This window comes from Saccoglossus kowalevskii, chromosome 1, assembly GCF_978046115.1.
Source record: "Saccoglossus kowalevskii chromosome 1, keSacKowa6.1, whole genome shotgun sequence".
Taxonomy (NCBI): Eukaryota; Metazoa; Hemichordata; class Enteropneusta; family Harrimaniidae; genus Saccoglossus; species Saccoglossus kowalevskii.
In genome coordinates this window covers 8840778-8862574 of record NC_140641.1, presented here as the reverse complement: position 1 = coordinate 8862574, position 21797 = coordinate 8840778, and the positions used below count along the sequence as shown (strand labels likewise).

The window sequence follows — 21797 nt, the reverse complement described above, 5'->3', positions numbered from 1 at the left end:
CAAAGTGGCAGACTGCAATTATATGCTACAAAGTGACACTGCAATTCTATGCTACAAAGTGACAGACTGCAATTCTATGCGACTAAGTGGCAGACTGCAATTCTATGCAACAAAGTGTCAGACTGCAATTCTATGCTACAAAATGGCAGACTGCAGTTCCATGCACCAGGCTGCAATTCTATGCTACAAAGTGACAGACTGTAATTTCATGCTACAAAGTGACTGCAATTTGTATATTATAAAGTGACTGCAATTCTGTGCAACAGTGACAGACTGCAATTCCATGATACTAAGTGACACACTGCAATTCAGTGCAACAGTGACAGATTGCAATTCTGTGCTACAAAGTGACTGACTGAACCTTTGTGCTACAAAGTGACAGACTGCAATTCTATGCTGCAACGACAGACTGCAATTTTGTGCTACAAAGTGACAGACTGAAATTCTATGCTACAAAGTGACAGACTGCAATTCTATGCTACAAAGTGGCAGACTGCAATTCTATGCTACAAAGTGGCAGACTGCAACTCTATGCTACAAAGTGGCAGACTGCAACTCTATGCTACAAAGTGGCAGACTGCAACTCTATGCTACTAAGTGGCAGACTGCAATTCTATGCAACAAAGTGTCAGACTGCAATTCTATGCTACAAAATGGCAGACTGCAGTTCCATGCACCAGGCTGCAATTCTATGCTACAAAGTGACAGACTGTAATTTCATGCTACAAAGTGACTGCAATTTCTATATTATAAAGTGACTGCAATTCTGTGCAACAGTGACAGACTGCAATTCCATGATACTAAGTGACACACTGCAATTCAGTGCAACAGTGACAGACTGCAATTCTGTGCTACAAAGTGACTGACTGAACCTTTGTGCTACAAAGTGACAGACTGCAATTTTGTGCTACGTGAGACTGCAATTCTGTGCCACAAAGTGACAGACTGCAATTTTGTGCTACAAAGTGACAGACTGAAATTCTATGCTACAAAGTGACAGACTGCAATTTTATGCTACCACATACAAATAATTTATTTCACAATGGTATATATTTACAAGCAAGAAATATCACTTCAAGAATGTGAACTTAAATCACTTAAGCATTGTGGGTAAATAATTATAAAATTAGCAAATTCATGCAAAAATAACTTTGTAAATAAATTGTCTAGACGTGATATAACAATTAAAATAAAATGAATATTTGGAAGACAAAAAAGGAAATGTGCACCACTACACTCCATTTCACCCAGGCAAGAATATTTTTATAAAAAATCTTTAAAACATTTATGCCAGAAGACATTCTAAAGAAGACTCTTTCATAGACTACAGAAGTCATTTGATAACTGCCATTACCAAAATTGACCCATTTACTGTTATATATGCAGAAGATATTCTATTCAGGCATTAGGCATCCATTAAACATTGATATCGTGAAGTTCCTTTATTTTTAAATATTTTATATAAAAATCATTCATGCTATCTGAAACAGAGAGTACAACACAAGTCAAAATACAGTTATAAACAGAAAAAGTAGTGACACTTGCTAAGTGTACAATAATGAATTACTAAAAGTATATGACATTTTTGATTTACAAATTGTCTCCATTTTAATATCTTGTATTGAGTACAATAAGAGATACAATCTATAAATTCTTGATGAAGAAATGGTGATCAAAGAACATTGGCGGCTACTGAATGGACTACTGTATATGTGACTACCAACCATAACATTAATACTTAGAATCACATTGCCACCCACTTACATGAAATATTCCTGTAGAACCACATGTAGGATTGCATGGCCATACCCTTACACATAATAATCTTGTAGAACCACATGTAGGATTGCATGGCCATACCCTTACACATAATATTCTTGTAGAACCGCATGTAGGATTGCATGGCCATACCCTTACACATAATATTCTTGTAGAACCACATGTAGGATTGCATGACCATACCCTTACACATAATATTCTTGTAGAACCACATGTAGGATTGCATGGCCACACCCTTACACATAATATTCTTGTAGAACCACATGTAGGATTACATGGCCATACCCTTACACATAATATTCTTGTAGAACCACATGTAGGATTGCATGGCCATACCCTTACACATAATATTCTTGTAGAACCACATGTAGGATTGCATGGCCACACCCTTACACATAATATTCTTGTAGAACCACATGTAGGATTGCATGGCCATACCCTTACACATAATATTCTTGTAGAACCACATGTAGGATTGCATGGCCATACCCTTACAATAATATTCTTGTAGAACCACATGTAGGATTGCATGGCCATACCCTTACACATAATATTCTTGTAGAACCACATGTAGGATTGCATGGCCATACCCTTACAATAATATTCTTGTAGAACCACATGTAGGATTGCATGGCCACACCCATACACATAATATTCTTGTAGAACCACATGTAGGATTGCATGGCCACACCCTTACACATAATATTCTTGTAGAACCACATGTAGGATTGCATGGCCACACCCTTACACATAATATTCTTGTAGAACCACATGTAGGATTGCATGGCCATACCCTTACACATAATATTCTTGTAGAACCACATGTAGGATTGCATGGCCATACCCTTACAATAATATTCTTGTAGAACCACATGTAGGATTGCATGGCCACACCCGTACACATAATATTCTTGTAGAACCACATGTAGGATTGCATGGCCATACCCGTACACATAATATTCTTGTAGAACCACATGTAGGATTGCATGGCCACACCCGTACACATAATATTCTTGTAGAACCACATGTAGGATTGCATGGCCACACCCTTACACATAATATTCTTGTAGAACCACATGTAGGATTGCATGGCCACACCCTTACACATAATATTCCTGTAGAACCACATGTAGGATTGCATGGCCATACCCTTACACATAATATTCTTGTAGAACCACATGTAGGATTGCATGGCCATACCCTTACACATAATATTCTTGTAGAACCACATGTAGGATTGCATGGCCACACCCTTACACATAATATTCCTGTAGAACCACATGTAGGATTGCATGGCTACACCCTTACACATAATATTCTTGTAGAACCACATGTAGAATTGCATGGCCATACCCTTACACATAATATTCCTGTAGAACCACATGTGGGAATGAACATGTTTCTAGAAGAACCAATAAAATTATCAACAAGCCAGTAAAACAAATTACAATGTATTTTCAACACATTAATTCCACACTTGGATAGCAACAGGTAATTTCTGGCTACAAATGATATGGTTTAATGTCATTAAAAGTATGCTTAAAATATATTTATGATCATATTGCACACTTAATTTGGTAAGGGCCCCTTACAAAATATATCCCTGTAGAACCAAGTGCAAGATTATATGATCACATCCTTACACAGTCCAGCCATCGTAGAAAAAAAAGCAGAAAGTTTGTCATGATTATCATTGAAGACATTAACATACACATTATATAAGCTTCTGTTATTGAACAACCTAAATTAGCTAGGTCTATAGAGTGCATAGTATTAGTATATTGTGAAACAAATACAGAAACATAATTGCGAATTAATGACGGTAGTCGTAGGGAGTTGTTTCCTCAACATCAAACAAAACCTTGTCACATGTATTAGCCTGCAATGCATGATGGGTAATTTATTCAAATTATTTGCATATATGAATCTAGAATATGTGCTCATACCATGTTTATTTGTCGGACTACTGACTGCTGAGGTCAAGTGTAAATGAAAGTTTGAAGCAATGGACTGCAAAAGAATACAAGACAAATAAATACTTATTTCAGTTATCAAATTAATTTCTAGTGATAATAATGTACAAAATTCTTTGGATTCACAATATTTCAATATCACAAGCAAATCATATTACATGTGAGCAACAGATGCACTCCATTCTTATATATTGTAACCAGACTACTGGGTATTTACTTACTGATGTAGTCAGGGGGCATGCTTCCAATCCCCACACAACATATGTAATTGCTTATAACTGGAAAAATCTGTGTATAAAATAACAATGCTCTCTGAATGAATTTATGTGATAATAAGTTACCCACTTTGCAATACAAATCACAGCCAATACTGATAAATGATAAATGACATGTGCCCCAGGGGTCCATGTCAACTTAAAACACACTCATAATAGTATTGTGCTGAGCAGCATGGACTTCCCAGAATGACTAGACCATTCAAAACTCAAGGTTGTTTTCTCCCATCATGAAAGTCCAAGACTGGGAAACAACCCCTAATTTTAAGATCAGCTGGAATCAGTTCTGGACGAGTCACTCTACTGACTGAGCTAAGCAGGTGATTGTAAGTTCCCTGTTATTACACTGTGATTTGTCTGCTCATCTGATCAATGGCCCATTGTTCATCTGCACAAGATGTTGCATAATACACGGGCAAAGCAATGGTGTCATCAGATAATATGTAAATGAGCATCAACTATTTCAAACAAAGAGAATCACCAAGGGTCACATCTCGGAGTTGGTGCTTATCTATCACGTAAACTGGTGAACTAAACGTTTCCCATCTATTAACATAATTAACATTTCTATCACACTAGTCTTTATTTTAACCTAATACAAAAATAAAACATCCTCTATGGTTTCAGTGGACCATGAATCATTCATACATTTTATACAAAGTGATAAGGAGTTGACATACGGTGTTCACTCAGATAGGCGTACATCTTGAATTTCAGTTCAAAGTTCATAATTCATACATGTTGACCCCACAATCCCATGCCATGGAGAACATAATGATGCAGACATGATTTATAACAAAAACAAAACTTTACCAAATGGTATTACTTTTTCCATGTTTTAATGAATCACAATTGTTATCACTATTATAGGAATATTACTTAATAATTTGCCAAGATTTTGTATTAAAAAAATGTCATAAATCGATATAAAATCGTTTTAAGTCATTGGGATCACATGCAAACAATGAGTGTGGAGGATGGTGGCAATACAGCACTGATGAGGAAGACAGCAACAACACTATAGCTCAAGTGTAGAGAACAATAATACTACAGCATATGGGGGGGACAATGGCAATACAGCACGTGTGGGGAGGTCGATAGCACATTTTGGAGATGACAATGGCACTATGGCACATTTGAAGGACTATGGCGCTATGGCACGTGTGAAGACAGTGGCACTATGACATATGTGGAGGACAATGACACTATCGCATATGTGGAGGACAATGACACTATCACATGTGTGGAGGACAATGACACTATCGCATATGTGGAGGACAATGACACTATCACATGTGTGGAGGACAATGACACTATTACATGTGTGGAGAACAATAGCACTATTACATGTGTGGAGAACAATGGCACTATCCATGTGTGGAGGACAATGGCACTATCACATTTGTGGAGGACAATGGCACTATTGCATGTGTGGAGGACAATGGCTCTATCGCATGTGTGGAGGAAAATGGCACTATCGCATGTGTGGAGGACAATGGCACTATTGCATGTGTGGAGGACAATGGCACTATCACATGTGTGGAGGACAATGGCACTATCGCATGTGTGGAAGACAATGGCTCTATCGCATGTGTGGAGGACAATGACACTATCACATGTGTGGAGGACAATGGCACTATCGCATGTGTGGAGGACAATGGCACTATCGCATGTGTGGAGGACAATGGCACTATCGCATGTGTGGAGGACAATGGCACTATCGCATGTGTGGAGGACAATGGCACTATCGCATGGGGGGACACTTATAGCAAGGCAAAGTGATGTATACAGCAGTTCTTTTTGCAACATATCAACTGATACTATTGTAATCATTTGTCACCTTACTAACTCTATTCTATAATAAAACATAGCACATACACAAAATCAAGTTTTGAAAAAAAAAAATTCAAATCGTTGTGCTAAGTATACCAATATTTAACTATAGCTTGCCGAACCCATGTAAGTTCTGGGCTTGAAATATGATCAGTACCAGTACTATCTGTGGGACTGCTTAGTGCTTTCATGTTCTCCAATGGACTTGTCAATGACTTCTGACTTTCTGGACTTGAAATTGACCGACTTGACATAGATGAGCTGCGACTAACTCCACACATACATTTTCGACTGACAGGCAGGGTATTACTCAACAATGAAAGTAAGGTATCATATTGTCGTTTGTTACCACTGTCTATTAATCGTTGTTGTTTGTCATCAATGCTAGCTTTGTTGTTGTTCCTTTCCATGTCTATTGAGAGAAAATAAAGATTCATATAAGTTAGAACAATATCTGAATCAAAGTGTGGAATGAGCTTGGAATACTTGATAAAATGCAGTTTTGTTTATCAAACACAGCATGTATCATATATATTTTGAATGGTTTATGTATGAAATTAATGGTTGTTAACTCAAAGAAGGTTGACCACAAAGATTGGTGTGAAATATGTTACCCCCAATCAAAAACAGTTTTTTCCTAATCACCAAAATTTTACACTTTACTGAGGTACTGTGACAGCATGCTACAATGAATCAAGTGAGACACTGTCACATCATGCTACAATGAATCAAGTAAGACACTGTCACATCATGCTACAATGAATCAAGTAAGACACTGTCACATCATGCTACAATAAATCAAGTGTGACACTGTCACATCATGTTACAATAAATCAAGTGAGACACTGTCACATCATGCTACAATAAATCAAGTGAGACACTGTCACATCATGCTACAATAAATGAAGTGAGACACTGTCACATCATGCTACAATGAATCAAGTGAGACACTGTCACATCATGCTACAATGAATGAAGTGTGACACTGTCACATCATGTTACAATGAATCAAGTGAGACACTGTCACATCATCCTACAATGAATGAAGTGAGATACTGTCACATCATCCTACAATGAATGAAGTGAGATACTGTCACAGCATGCTACAATTAATCAAGTAAGACACTGTCACAGTATGCTACAATGAATCAAGTGAGACACTGTCACAGTATGCTACAATGAATCAAGTGAGACACTGTCACAGCAAGCTACAATGAATCAAGTAAGACACTGTCAAAGTATGCTACAATGAATCAAGTGAGACACTGTCACAGTATGCTACAATGAATCAAGTAAGACACTGTCAAAGTATGCTACAATGAATCAAGTGAGACACTGTCACAGTATGCTACAATGAATCAAGTGAGACACTGTCACAGTATGCTACAATGAATCAAGTGAGACACTGTCACAGTATGCTACAATGAATCGAGTGAGACAGTCACATCATGCTACAATGAATGAAGTGAGACAGTCACATCATGCTACAATGAATGAAGTGAGACAGTCACATCATGCTACAATGAATCAAGTGAGACACTGTCACATCATGCTACAATGAATCAAGTGAGACACTGTCACATCATGCTACAATGAATCAAGTGAGACACTGTCGCATCATGCTACAATGAATCAAGTGAGACACTGTCACATCATGCTACAATGAATGAAGTGAGACAGTCACATCATGCTACAATGAATCAAGTGAGACACTGTCACATCATGCTACAATGAATCAAGTGAGACACTGTCACATCATGCTACAATGAATCAAGTGAGACACTGTCACAGTATGCTATAATGAATGAAGTGAGACACTGTCACATGCTACAATGAATGAAGTGAGACACTGTCACATCATGCTACAATGAATGAAGTGAGACACTGTCACATCATGCTACAATGAATGAAGTGAGACACTGTCACATCATGCTACAATGAATCAAGTGAGACACTGTCACATCGTCCTACAATGAATCAAGTGAGACACTGTCACATCATGCTACAATGAATGAAGTGAGACACTGTCGCATGCTACAATGAATCAAGTGAGACACTGTCACATCATGCTGCAATGAATGAAGTGAGACACTGTCACATCATGCTACAATGAATGAAGTGAGACAGTCACATCATGCTACAATGAATCAAGTGAGACACTGTCACATCATGCTACAATGAATCAAGTGAGAGACTGTCACATCATGCTACAATGAATCAAGTGAGACACTGTCACAGCATGCTGCAATGAATCAAGTGAGACACTGTCACATCATGCTACAATGAATCAAGTGAGATACTGTCACATCATGCTACAATGAATGAAGTGAGACACTGTCACATCATGTTACAATGAATCAAGTGAGACACTGTCACATCATGCTACAATGAATCAAGTGAGACAGTCACAGCATGCTACAATGAATCAAGTGAGACACTGTCACAGTATGCTACAATGAATCAAGTGAGACACTGTCACATCATGCTACAATGAATGAAGTGAGACACTGTCATAGTATGCTACAATGAATCAAGTGAGACACTGTCACATCATGCTACAATGAATGAAGTGAGACACTGTCACAGCATGCTACAATGAATCAAGTGAGACACTGTCACGGTATGCTACAATGAATCAAGTGAGACACTGTCACATGCTACAATGAATGAAGTGAGACACTGTCACATCATGCTACAATGAATCAAGTGAGATACTGTCACATCATGCTACAATGAATGAAGAGAGACATTGACACAGTATGCTACAATTAATCAAGTGAGATACTGTCACATCATGCTACAATGAATGAAGTGAGACACTGTCACATCATGCTACAATGAATCAAGTGAGATACTGTCACATCATGCTACAATGAATGAAGTGAGACACTGTCACATCATGCTACAATGAATCAAGTAAGACAGTCACATCATGCTACAATGAATCAAGTGAGACACTGTCACATCATGCTACAATGAATGAAGTGAGACACTGTCACATCATGCTACAATGAATGAAGTGAGACACTGTCACATCATGCTACAATGAATGAAGGGAGACACTGTCACATCATGCTACAATGAATCAAGTGAGATACTGTCACATCATGCTACAATAAATCAAGTGAGATACTGTCACATCATGCTACAATGAATGAAGTGAGACACTGTCACATCATGCTACAATGAATCAAGTGAGACACTGTCACATGCTACAATGAATGAAGGGAGACACTGTCACATCATGTTACAATAAATCAAGTGAGACACTGTCACATCATGCTACAATGAATCAAGTGAGATACTGTCACATCATGCTACAATGAATCAAGTGAGACACTGTCACAGTATACTGCAATGAATCAAGTGAGACACTGTCACATCATGCTACAATGAATCAAGTGAGACAGTCACAGCATGCTACAATGAATCAAGTGAGGAAACTTTAAAGCGTGTCAGATTTATCAACCAATTGTGATGTCAGATTTATGTATAACAAATTTAAAGCAAGTCAGATTTATTAACTAGTTGTGATGTATGAAAAATTTAAAACATGGATAAAAGCTTTTATCATGATAATCAACACAGTTGATTTCAATTAAAATTGATGAAATTGTCAGTTGCTGGTTTTACAATTTCTTACATGAAAATGGAATTTGTTGTTAATAAACAAAATAACATGCTTACGTGACTACATAACACAACAATAAACTAAAGAACAGATCTTGAACTATTCTTCTCTTTACAGCATTCCAAAAAATGTTCTTCAAAAAGGTAGGAGGAAAATGAATCAGCAAAATATATAAATAATAAATAAATAAATATTGATGATGACTGACATCACATCAAATAGAAATCAAATCAAGTGCCACTTGTTGCAATGGGATGAACGGGATAAAGAATAAACTTAATCTCTACAGGGATATATAACTAACCATAGAAGCTTGCAACTGATATTTGCTTCACTCAACAAATATTTACAATTATAAATATTTGGCAGATAATACATATTTTTTTTAACATTAGCGATGCATGCTTAAACAGTCGACAATGTGAATCAAGGTGATGACAGTTTGCATTTTTGGAGTGAAGTTTGCTGTAAGGGTGACACCATGCATGATCTACAAAAACGTAACCTTCCACCATTTTTGACATTAATCATATTGACATACATGTAGGCACTTGATGTTGAAATGACTGGCACAAGACCAATCACTTCTATTTAATGTAATATCATGACATACTCATGTTAATCCACCTTGTTAAGTCCTCTATATCAACCAGCTTACTGTCTTGTTCCATCTGCAAATCATCACGAATAATTAACTGTTGAACCAATTCTTCATTTAAATCTAAAAAGTGAAAATAATGCTTTTAATAAAAGTGGGTTTACCTTGACATACCATAAAGTATAATTGTTGATGGAAGAAAAGGAAATCACTGATATTAACAGCTGTGTCCCATTATTATTGATGATAGTGGAGCAAAAAAAACACATCTGGACACATTCAACATTGGTTCTAAGATGCGAGTCATCTGTCCTCGGTCAGTACAATTTGAACATAATGTATCTGCTTGGAAATTCTGTGATTTCTACTTTTAAAGACAAATAAAAGTTTGTCAAGTCAAGAAAGCTAAATTGTGCTGAGAGACAGTTTAAAAATAAACCTGCAAACAGCCAAAATGGATGACAGGTTCTTGAGTTAAGGAAGCACAATCGGGGAAAAAATAAATGAAATGATATGGTAACATTGCCATTGTAATCAGCCATTGTATGTGTACATTTCTCTTCATTTATGTCAAGGGTTAGACATATTTAGTTATATTTGTGACACGGATATGTGTATATATACTTACTCTCAATTTGTGATCTAAGATCATTAACAATAGTTTTAATTTGACTGACTGTCATGGTGACTAATGTGGATTTCTTGAGCATTCTCTTGCCACATAAACCATCAGTAATCTCAGTCAGACCTGCAGCTCCAGCCTATTAAAAAACAAATCCCAATAAATGCATTCTTCATTTACAAAGCACAAGTGATACATTAACATTTTCACCACCAGACTTTCTCGCCCAAATTTTTCAGCACTTTTTTCCTATATTCTTTAATATTTCTGGAAATGAATTCTAATTTTGGAGCCTACAGACAAAATTCGATTCAATTTTCAGTTTTTATTCAAAAAAATTGGATATTTTTGTCCCAACCTTCAGAAGGAAAGAGCAGACCATAAACGTGGCTATCTTGTGAATTTGTGATGAAGAGAGGTAACTGGTGTTGAAAAGGATAATGTGTGCTAAGGATAATGGAGGCATATCAATAAAAATTAATTACAAAGTTTAAATAGGAGGCCAAATATTTGCCTAGACACGGCTACTAAAAAAGACGGTTAGGGAACGAACCATGTTCTTTTCATTGGATGCGTGTCGCGGGCAAACATTTGAAACAAAAGACGTACTAATCTGTGATAAATCATTAACATAAAATGTAGACAGGAAATCATGCAAATATGACGTCATTTTTCCCATAGTTCATTGCAATCAACAACTGCACGCCATTTTATTGTGTCTCTGTCGATACTTTCAGTAATACTAAAGTGTAAGTTGTTCCAGTGAATCCTGACAAAACCTGTCGCTCGGTTTAAACTCAATACAAATTTGCCTGTCTTGTATGGCATTTTCGTTTCTAAAGAACAAGATCGGCAGAAAACTGAAACAAGCAGCCTCTCGGCTGAGATAGCTCCGCTGTTAGCACTGCACATTTCAATTAAAGAACAGAAGATATCATTAGAAAATGAACAATAAGCATAGTATCAATGCAATGGGACTTGCTGTTTTCAACAAGAATTCAAAAATATAATTTTTAACCATAAATGATTGTGGTTTTTAACAAGTCGAAAATATCACTTTTTACCAAAAATTATAAAAATATTCATCAAAATTACAGAATTTAAAATATCATGAAATGAACAAATTTGAGAGTGGTCCACATGTAGTACCTATATATGAAATATCAAAACAAAATATCACTTTTTACCAAAAATGACAAAAATATTCACCAAAATTAGAGAATTGAAGATATCATCATGAAATGAACAAATCTGAGAGGTCTACCAAAGGTACATATACACCAAGTATCAAAACATTCAGGCTTGTAGTTTTCAAGAAGAAGTCGAAAAAGTAAAACATTGACACGGACGACGACGGACAATCACTCATATGATAAGCTTCGCTTGACGAAGTCGACAGAGGAGCTAATAAAAAAACCAACAAAACATGATCAGAAAAAAAGACGTCAAAGAAACCATACAAGTGTTTATATTTCAGCCATGCGAAAGTTTTAATGAGGAGCCATGATACCACATACATTTTGTTGGAAATAAACAAAATATGCGATAAAATAACTGAAATAACCTGCCCATGTTCTACGAAATGCATGTAAGCAGACCAAATATGCAACAACAGGCAGTTCCAATGAAATTACGAACGGTTACAAAGGGTTCGAAAAATTGATTTGGCGAAGAGACTGCTAGAAAATTGTACCGACAGTTCAATGTGTTCAAAAATTGTAGCGTGGACTAAAACTGCATTTAACGGCACGCTGAATATTGCAACATGAAAAATTTACCAAAAAACCGAAACAAGGACAGATAAGAACAATTAAACAGGCATTTTATGAAACTGGCGGAAAATGTTGAATACATTTTCAACGATTTCTACGGCGTCTACAAAAAAAGTGTTACGACTTTAAACAAAATGGCTGATACAGTGACGCGATAAAATTTACTCTAATAAGCCCCCAAATCGCACACAACCTTCATAAGTAACCACAGTAGTATACTAAATATTCATTTGGTAGTATTTTTTATAATATAATGTATTTTAAAATAGTGACTTAGGGGTTAGAATTTTTGTCACTTTTTCTTCCGGGACCCAAGCTTACTTTCATGACAACAGTGAAAACGATAAATGACGATTCTCAATTCTGAATGTTATCACAGTCACAAAGAGTACTCATCCGAAATGTACGTGTAGTTCTTCGTAGAGCTTGTGCGCTAAACGTGGATATTCTATCGAAAACGAGCATAAAATTTCAAATTCGCGGAACATCAAGTGATCGACACACAAATGAAACAAAATGGTGGGCCTTGAAATCTCAAGCAATAGAGGGCGTACACAGCGCGACACGCATCCTTGAAGGATTAGGCAGATTCACCCCTTTTTACAATAGCGTTTCCTAACCGTCTTTTTTAGTAACCATGGCCTAGACAAAAACAATTCAGTCTGCACATTATCCAAGAGCATCCAGGCACCTAGTGTCATTGAAATGCGATGAGTGATTCTTGAGATATCAGTTGACACATAGACAGTAAACAACCCCCATTGCGTGATTGTACATGGGAATCAATAACATTGACCTAATACAATTCAGCTAAGATTTCATACACCTATCTCATCAGGAAATGTATCTGCCCAATGATCAAGACGTACCAGTTCAGCTACAGGTGACTTTTTCCTTTGTTGTTTTTCAACTTGTATTTGCATTCTAGCCATGGGTCTAGCCTGTGCCAATGCTAACTTAGCTTCTTCTTGTAATCTAGCTTGTTTAACAGCAAAATCTTCACTTTCTTCTTGCTTCACTTCAGGTTTATCATCACATACAGGTGACTAAATCAAAAAATATGTTGAATGTCAGATTACATTGCATAACTGTACACTATGCTACACAATCTTAAGGTTGTCACAACTAGTTGTTAGGGGTCCCATACTATGCATAGCAACATATACACATTCAGGTCAAATGTACGTGTTTTCTATTTACACAAAATTTTAATGCATTTCAACGAACATGGTCGTTATGACCACCACCCTTCAACTTAACACAAATGCCCATGAATGGGACTTGATGTAATGGAGTAAGGCAATAACCGCAAACCACTCAAGAATATGGGTTGGATTTGTGAAAGTTATTATTATTACTCAGTATGCTACATAGCCTTGCTTTGAAACACAGTTGAACAACTCACATCATCAGGGACTGCTCATGTCATCAGACATCTATTTTTTAAAAGTGTGAAAAATTTGTACACAGAAATATCACTTAAATACAGGTCAAGTTGTTTTTTTTTCAAGTTAAAAACACAAACAATGCATGTTTAATTTTTATATATAACCATTATCATGGAACACGGTAGAAATGCATTATTGGATATATTTTCATACAGTGATTAGATAACTTTTGATGACAGTGAAGTAATAAAGAAATGGTAATCAGCTGTTTTGGGGAAAAATCTTATCAGAAGTGAAAGAAACCAACTAATCAAGTAATCTATCCCACTCATGATAGAAGTCAATGATCCTGAGCCATGTCTGCATATTGAGTATCTCATTCAAAATAAAATCTCATTTGCATATGCAAATGAGGGCAGCATTTTCTGGACTGAATTTGTTAATAGTCTACAGTAGGTATTACAATTAGTACTATTAATTAGGTAACTATACATTCAACCCCGACAACCGTGTCATAAGTGCATTACTCAATCACCAAACTCATCAGCATTTCAGTCTGTTTTAGCAATTGCAGACAAAGACAAATTCCAAATACACTTTCCCCTTTTCTTGACAATATTCTCATACTTTGCTACAATCAAATATCTTTACCTGAGGTGGTGTTAGTGTCTCTTTTGTGATAGGCTTGGGAGATTCCACAATATCATCCTCATCATTATTTTCACTATCACTCAGCGAATCATTCACAAAACATATTTGTAGATTCATGCCACTTTGTAATCTACTTGATAGTTTTTCTTTTCCTTTGCCATAAATGTCACCTTCTATGTCATCATCATCACCAGCCATTGCAAGTTTTCTCAAGATTTCTTCTCTGTTGTTTCTCTGATGCTGTATGAATGAGAACAGCATCATTAACTGTGTTATACTTTCTAAAAACCTCCGGATATAAGAAATTATTCTTAACGGAGGGTGGCACTCATGTTATAAGTTGACATGACTGGAAGATTTGTAAATTTTTAACTGCCTCAACAATCTTGTATAGTCTTACCAGTTTTGATTAAACTTGAAACAAGTCATTGAAAATGACACAGTCCCCGTTAAATGTTTGAAAGTTCTCTTTGTGCTCATCATATTAAAGCGGAGGGGTTGTCGTGAGCGTGTTCTTGAAACTTGAGTTCCAAGTGGCGTATACAACAGATTGTTTATTTTCATCAAAACACGTGTTCTGTGTAGTAGTAATATGGCAAAAAATTAAAACAGCCGTAATTCGGCCATCTTTGATCTGATTATGAAACAAACTGATATGTATGATGTATGTGCCAAATATGAATGAAAATCGTACATAAATTGTGGAAAAATAGTAGTAAGGCCAAAAAGTCAGATGGCTGTCAATCAGCCAGCTTTGACCAGATTTTGAAACAAATTGTCATGGACATGCATCCTAACATGTATAAACATGCATGTGCCAAATTTGAATGAAAACTGACAGAGCACGTCCAAGATACCGCATAAAAAAAACAACAAGATGCCTGCCAGTCAACTATCTTTGATCCAATTGCAAAATAAATCGTCATGAACATGTATCCTAACATGTATAATCTATGTACCAAATTTGAATGAAAACTGACAAAGCATGTCCAAAATACAACATTTTCAAAAAACAAGATGGCTGCCAGTCGGCCATTTTGAATCGAATCGCTCAACCACTGCATGTGCATATGTCCCACATAAAGTACTAGGCACATGCAAAGAATGAACGGAATCGGCCCAAGGGATTCTGAGATATGACTCCTGACGGACGCACGGACGCACAGACGCACGGACACACGGACGGACGGAAACCGAATTATAAATCCTCGTTTTCGGACTTCATCCGAACGGGGACTAATAAAGGTATAAAAACAAACATTCCAAATTTGAGTTTTTTCGTCTTCTGAATGAGTTGACACGTAGTCTGTTTGATCCAGCTGAGCAATTCAATATGTGATAATTGGAATGTCCCCACAGAAGTTATTTTGAAAAAAAAAACGGACAATTTCATTATACATTGTATACAAAATAATAGATATATTACTACTACACCAAATAGATCATAAGTGCGCCCTCTAACATGACCAACTTTGCCGGGATCACTAGTTAAAATGAAATCCTCCAAAATCAAGTCAGCAGGTAGGCTATGGGATGGCGAGTCTTCAAAGAAAAAACAAGCAGCCTATCGGCTGAGATAGCTTCGCTGTTAGCAATGCACATTTCAATTAAAGAACTGAAGACATCATTAGAAAATGAACAATATGAATAGTATCAAAGCAATCGGACTTACAGTTTTTAACAAGAAGTCGAAAATATTAATTTTTAACCAAAAATTACAAAAATATTCACCAAAATAAATTAATTAGAGAATTGAAGATATCATCACAAAACGAACAAATCTGAGAGAGGTCCACATGTAGTACCTATATATGTAATATCAAAGCAATCGGACTTACAGTTTTCAACAAGAAGTCGAAAATATCACTTTTTACCAAAAATGACAAAAATATTCACCAAAATTAGAGAATTGAAGATATCATCACAAAATGAACAAATCTGAGAGAGGTCCACATGTAGTACCTATATATGTAATATCAAAGCAATCGGACTTGCGGTTTTTAACAAGAAGTCAAAAATATCACTTTTTACCAAAAATGACAAAAATATTCACCAAAATTAGAGAATTGAAGATATCATCACGAAATAAACAAATCTGAGAGAGGTCCACATGTAGTACCTATATATGTAGTATCAAAGCAATTGGACTTGCGGTTTTTAACAAGAAGTCGAAAATATCACTTTTCACCAAAAAATGACAAAAATATTCAGTAAAATTAGAGAATTAAAGATATCATCACAAAATGAACAAATCTGAGAGAGGTCCACATGTAGTACCTATATATGTAATATCAAAGCATTTGCACTTGCGGTTTTTAACAAGAAGTCGAAAATATCAGTTTTTACCAAAAATGACAAAAATATTCACCAAAATTAGAGAATTAAAGATATCATTACAAAATGAACAAATCTGAGAGAGGTCCACATGTAGTACCTATATATGTAATATCAAAGCAATTGCACTTGCGGTTTTTAACAAGAAGTCGAAAATATCAGTTTTTACCAAAAATGACAAAAATATTCACCAAAATTAGAGAATTAAAGATATCATTACAAAATGAACAAATCTGAGAGAGGTCCACATGTAGTACCTATATATGTAATATCAAAGCAATTGCACTTGCGGTTTTTTAACAAGAAGTCGAAAATATCAGTTTTTACCAAAAATGACAAAAATATTCACCAAAATTAGAGAATTGAAGATATCATCACGAAATGAACAAATCTGAGAGAGGTCCACATGTAGTACCTATATATGTAGTATCAAAGCAATTGGACTTGCGGTTTTTAACAAGAAGTCGAAAATATCAGTTTTTACCAAAAATGACAAAAATATTCACCAAAATTAAAGAATTAAAGATATCATTACAAAATTAACAAATCTGAGAGAGGTCCACATGTAGTACCTATAGATGTAATATCAAAGCATTTGCACTAGCGGTTTTTAACAAGAAGTCGAAAATATCAGTTTTTACCAAAAATGACAAAAATATTCACCAAAATTAGAGAATTAAAGATATCAACATGAAATGAACAAACCTAAGAGAGGTCTACCCAAGGTACATATACACCAAGTATCAAAGCATTTAGGCTTGTAGTTTTCAAGAAGAAGTCGAAAAAGTAAAACATTGACACGGACGACGACGGACGACGACGACGACGGACAATCACTCATATGATAAGCTCCGCTCGACAAAGTCGACAGCGGAGCTAAAAAATACTGTATGTAGGTATAGTGTAACTTCTGAATTTTGAATCAAAATATATTTTCTGTGTCAAAGAATTAGAATAAATAATTGCGTCCACTATAAATCCCTGTGTTCTTATAATGTATCAAATCAGCTTAGATGGGAACACTGATACTATGCATGTTAAAACAACTCACCTCTCTTGCTGTATTTTCATCTTTAGACATATTAGCAAGATGTTCTTCTAATGACGCCCAATCTAAAACGGGCATTGTTGTATCTTCTAAGTTATACACATCAAATATCCCGACAGGGGGGCTTATTTCTTCATCTTTTTGTTTACATTCAATTTTTAGTTTGTTTTCAGTCCTAGCTTGTTTGCATGCTGTCCTTTCATTCACACATTCTTTTTCTGAGTCCTCTATGTCCTCTTTAAGAATAATATTTTCATTTGTTTCTACTTCACTTTCATTGTCTTTTGAAACACTACTACTTTCCTCATCATCATCTTCAGAGTTGGTTCCTTGCAGGTTTGCAAACTCCTCCGCTAGACTTAAATTATTGACATTTTTATTGTTCTTGTCTTCTATGGCTTGCTGTAACCTTGCAAATTCACCGTCATCTAGTTCCACACTACTTTCTAAGTCATACATTGCAATGACTCCTTCACTCTCAGCAATAACAGGACTTGGATCCTCTGATAAAAATTATACTTAAATTAGACATATAGTAACAACCAGTACTTAATTTCCATGGCAACTACTCAGCAGACAACAACTTTTTACTCTAGTTTTAGACTGCTGGTTACTAAATGCAGATGAAATTACCATTGTTTTACAGTGATGCAATGAGTAGGTTACTCATGTAATATAACCAGCAACAAATCACAGAATTCATGATTTATGAAGGTAACTATTTTCGTGAGATTTCAGCATAAGTATATAGCTTATGAAACAATGTCACTAGATTTGCTAGGAACATGCTTGGTAAGCTTAGTTGTTTTTTTGAGAAAGTTAGTCACAAATCATATGAAAGTGTTCATTGGTATTATGTAAAATCATGAAGCTAGTGTCCCATGGCATCATGTTACAGTGACGTATTTCAAGAAACTTATCCTAATATTTTCAAAAGTATTTTTTACATTTTTTGAAACCCAGATTTTGGAAAAAATTTAGGACAACAAAAAGCCTATGTCACAAAGGCTACAATTTGAGATATGGCATAATATCTCTACCATAGGAACCTATGGTAAAAGCTTATATTACTGTCAAAATGGCCAATATCCACTAAAATACAACCCTAATTTTCTCAAAAATTAAGCTAGTGACCCCCAACTTTTTTTTTAAGTCAATCTTCTTATAATGCCAGGATGTACAGTTTATTGAAATGATGAGTAGGCTTGTACCTTAAATAATCCAAAATATTGTGATTTTTTTGTTCATAATAGTGTAAAAACCACCTCTTTGTTACATGGCTATGAAAAAATAATGATTGTCATTAAAATTTGTTCAATCATTTTAGACAAATGACCTAAGTTAAGTTTACTGTTTTACACACAGAATATGAAATGTCCCATGATGCTAGTTGCCATTTCAGACAAAATGTCCTTTAAAAGCTAATTTTTAAATAACTGAATCCCTCTATTCATTCAGTTATTTTCAAAAAGTTTTACAACAATATTTGTGTAAGATGGGTGTCTTTGAAAAATGAGTTGATTACCTTGTTCAGTGGTATGTATCATCTCTGATTGTGAGTTCATTTCATCACTAGAGTCACTATCTACAGTACTATCACTGTCACATGACAGCTCATTATTGTCTTTAAGGCTACGACTTTTTAAATATGCACGCCAAGCTCTTTGAATTCTAAAAAAAAATAACAATACACAGTCAGATGCATAAACAGTTTTTTTGAGGGGATTTATTTTATATTTATTATTTATCCCAGTTCTATGACATGCAAGAAAGGCACCAACCATCCTATGGAAATGTTGTACTTTTTGGGTTGGGTTTTTAAACATGCACTGGAGACAAGAACAGTAGATACACATGAGACCAGCAGATTTTATTGTCGGTCTGATTGGACAGCATAGTCTCAAATCATTCGCACTGAATGTACTCTTAGCTTTTACTGCTGAGTGAAAAGTCTGCTTATGCCAAGTAAACAGGCTAACCATTACACCATACTCAGGTCACTAAACTAACTTGCACTGCTACAATGTATGTCATGTATTTTTTTTGAAGTGATGTAATGGCAAATATGATATAATTGTGGAAATTATAACAAAATAGCTATGTGCAACATTCAACTTGTTTTGTTCCATAGTCAATTATTTCATTTTTACACAAATAATCCACTGTAATGCACTACAATCAAGAAATCAAATTGTAATATTCATGAATAAAAATTCTTCTATTTTAGGAGCCGAAAATAAGAGTGGCCAAACTAAAAGAAATCAATCAACCAAATCAGACTTTACATGTACATTACGTATCGACCAGCTGTTCTCTTATAAACCTACATGTCGACAAACATCATGCATGGCAAGAGAAGGTTTTATATAGAGAATGCATACTTACGTAATAATTTTTGAAATATAGAAACGAGAGCGGTTTCTTCTAATGCTTGTATTATCATCAAACTCTACTTCTAATTTATGACTGAAATGAGATTTGAAACATGTATCACATGACATATAACACATATCACATGACATCACAAGGTATGAAAGCATTGAGCAGTGGAATTACGTTGCAAGATGATACTTACTTTTCTACTAATAATTCTCCTTCTTCCACTTGTTTTAAAGTTCTTTGCATGCGCATTTCTTCCTCCTGAAATCAGTTACAATATATTGTAAGCTTTCTGTCGTAAAATCATTTGTAAATGAACTAATCAGAAAACAACCATTTAAAATACTCATTATACAACTACATGTATGCTGCAAAACCATTAAAATCCAACTACCAGCTCAGGGAAATACTTTGACTCGTATGGTGTCTTTGTGAAACATAATATAACTTCTGTTAAACATATAAGATTTATTTCACTAAATTCTCATAACTCATTTGTTTTTCTGTCTTTATCAAAGTATATATGCCATGCTTTCAGATTAAAAGACAATAACTTAGATGGCATGATCATTCTTTTGTTTTTGTTAATTTTTTGTCAAAAAAAAATATGAACTGTTATACAGAACCAGTGACTAAGGCTTGTGAAATTGAGAGAAACAACATTCAAGTCACATTAACAACAAGTCATTGAAAATGACACAGTCTCCGTTAAGTTCTCTTTGTGCTCGTCATATTAAAGCGGAGGGGTTGTCGCGAGCGTGTCCTTGAAACTTGAGTTCCAAGTGGCGTATACAAAAGATTGTTTATTTACATCAGAACACATGTTTCGTGTCATAGTAATATGGCCAAAATAAAAACAGCCGTTATTCAGCCATCTTTGATCTGATTATGAAACACACTGATATGTATGATGTATGTGCCAAATACGAATGAAAATGGTACATAAATTGTGGAAATATAGTAGTAAGGCTAAAAAGTCAGATGGCTGTCAATCGGCCATCCTTGACCAGATTTTGAAACAAATTGTCATGGACATGCATCCTAACCTGTATAAAGTACATGTATGTGCCAAATTTGAATGAAAACTGACAGAGCACCTCCAAGATACCGCATAAAAAAACAAAAACAAGATGCCTGCCAGTCGACCATCTTTGATCCAATTGCAAAATAAATCGTCATGGACATGTATCCTAACATGTATAATCTATGTACCAAGTTTGAATGACAACTGACAAAGCATGTTCAAAATACAACATTTTCAAAAAACAAGATGGCTGCCAGTCGGCCATTTTGAATCGAATCGCTAAACCACTGCATGTGCATATGTCCCACATAAAGTACTAGGCACATGCAAAGAATGAACGGAATCGGTCCAAGGGATTCTGAGATATGACTCCGGACGGACGCACGGACGGAGACCGAATTATAAGTCCCCGTTTTCGGACTTCGTCTGAACGGGGGGACTAATAACTGTGTTTTGTGTACACATTTTGAATATTTTTAAAGATGAATGT

The 21797-nt window shown here is 35.5% G+C and overlaps 1 protein-coding gene across 4 annotated transcripts in view; it reads right to left on the bottom strand.

Moving 5' to 3' along the window:
- Positions 1–1007: 1007 nt before the first annotated feature.
- LOC102805865 (uncharacterized) overlaps positions 1008–21797 on the bottom strand; it is a 45704-nt gene continuing 24914 nt past the window's right edge. For 2 of the 4 annotated variants that reach the window (XM_085498662.1, XM_006811338.3), the window contains 9 exons: positions 20480–20544; positions 20290–20370; positions 19430–19575; positions 17908–18407; positions 14523–14762; positions 13353–13529; positions 10718–10850; positions 10105–10212; positions 1008–6272 (listed from right to left, as the gene is read on the bottom strand). In XM_085498662.1, the coding sequence (XP_085354788.1) occupies positions 5947–6272; positions 10105–10212; positions 10718–10850; positions 13353–13529; positions 14523–14762; positions 17908–18407; positions 19430–19575; positions 20290–20370; positions 20480–20544 (1776 nt within the window). In that variant the 3' untranslated portion in view covers positions 1008–5946. Of the gene's footprint in view, positions 6273–9556; positions 9625–10104; positions 10213–10717; positions 10851–13352; positions 13530–14522; positions 14763–17907; positions 18408–19429; positions 19576–20289; positions 20371–20479; positions 20545–21797 lie in introns of those variants that run through there. The other 2 variants (XM_085498664.1, XM_085498663.1) reach the window with 2 other exon arrangements.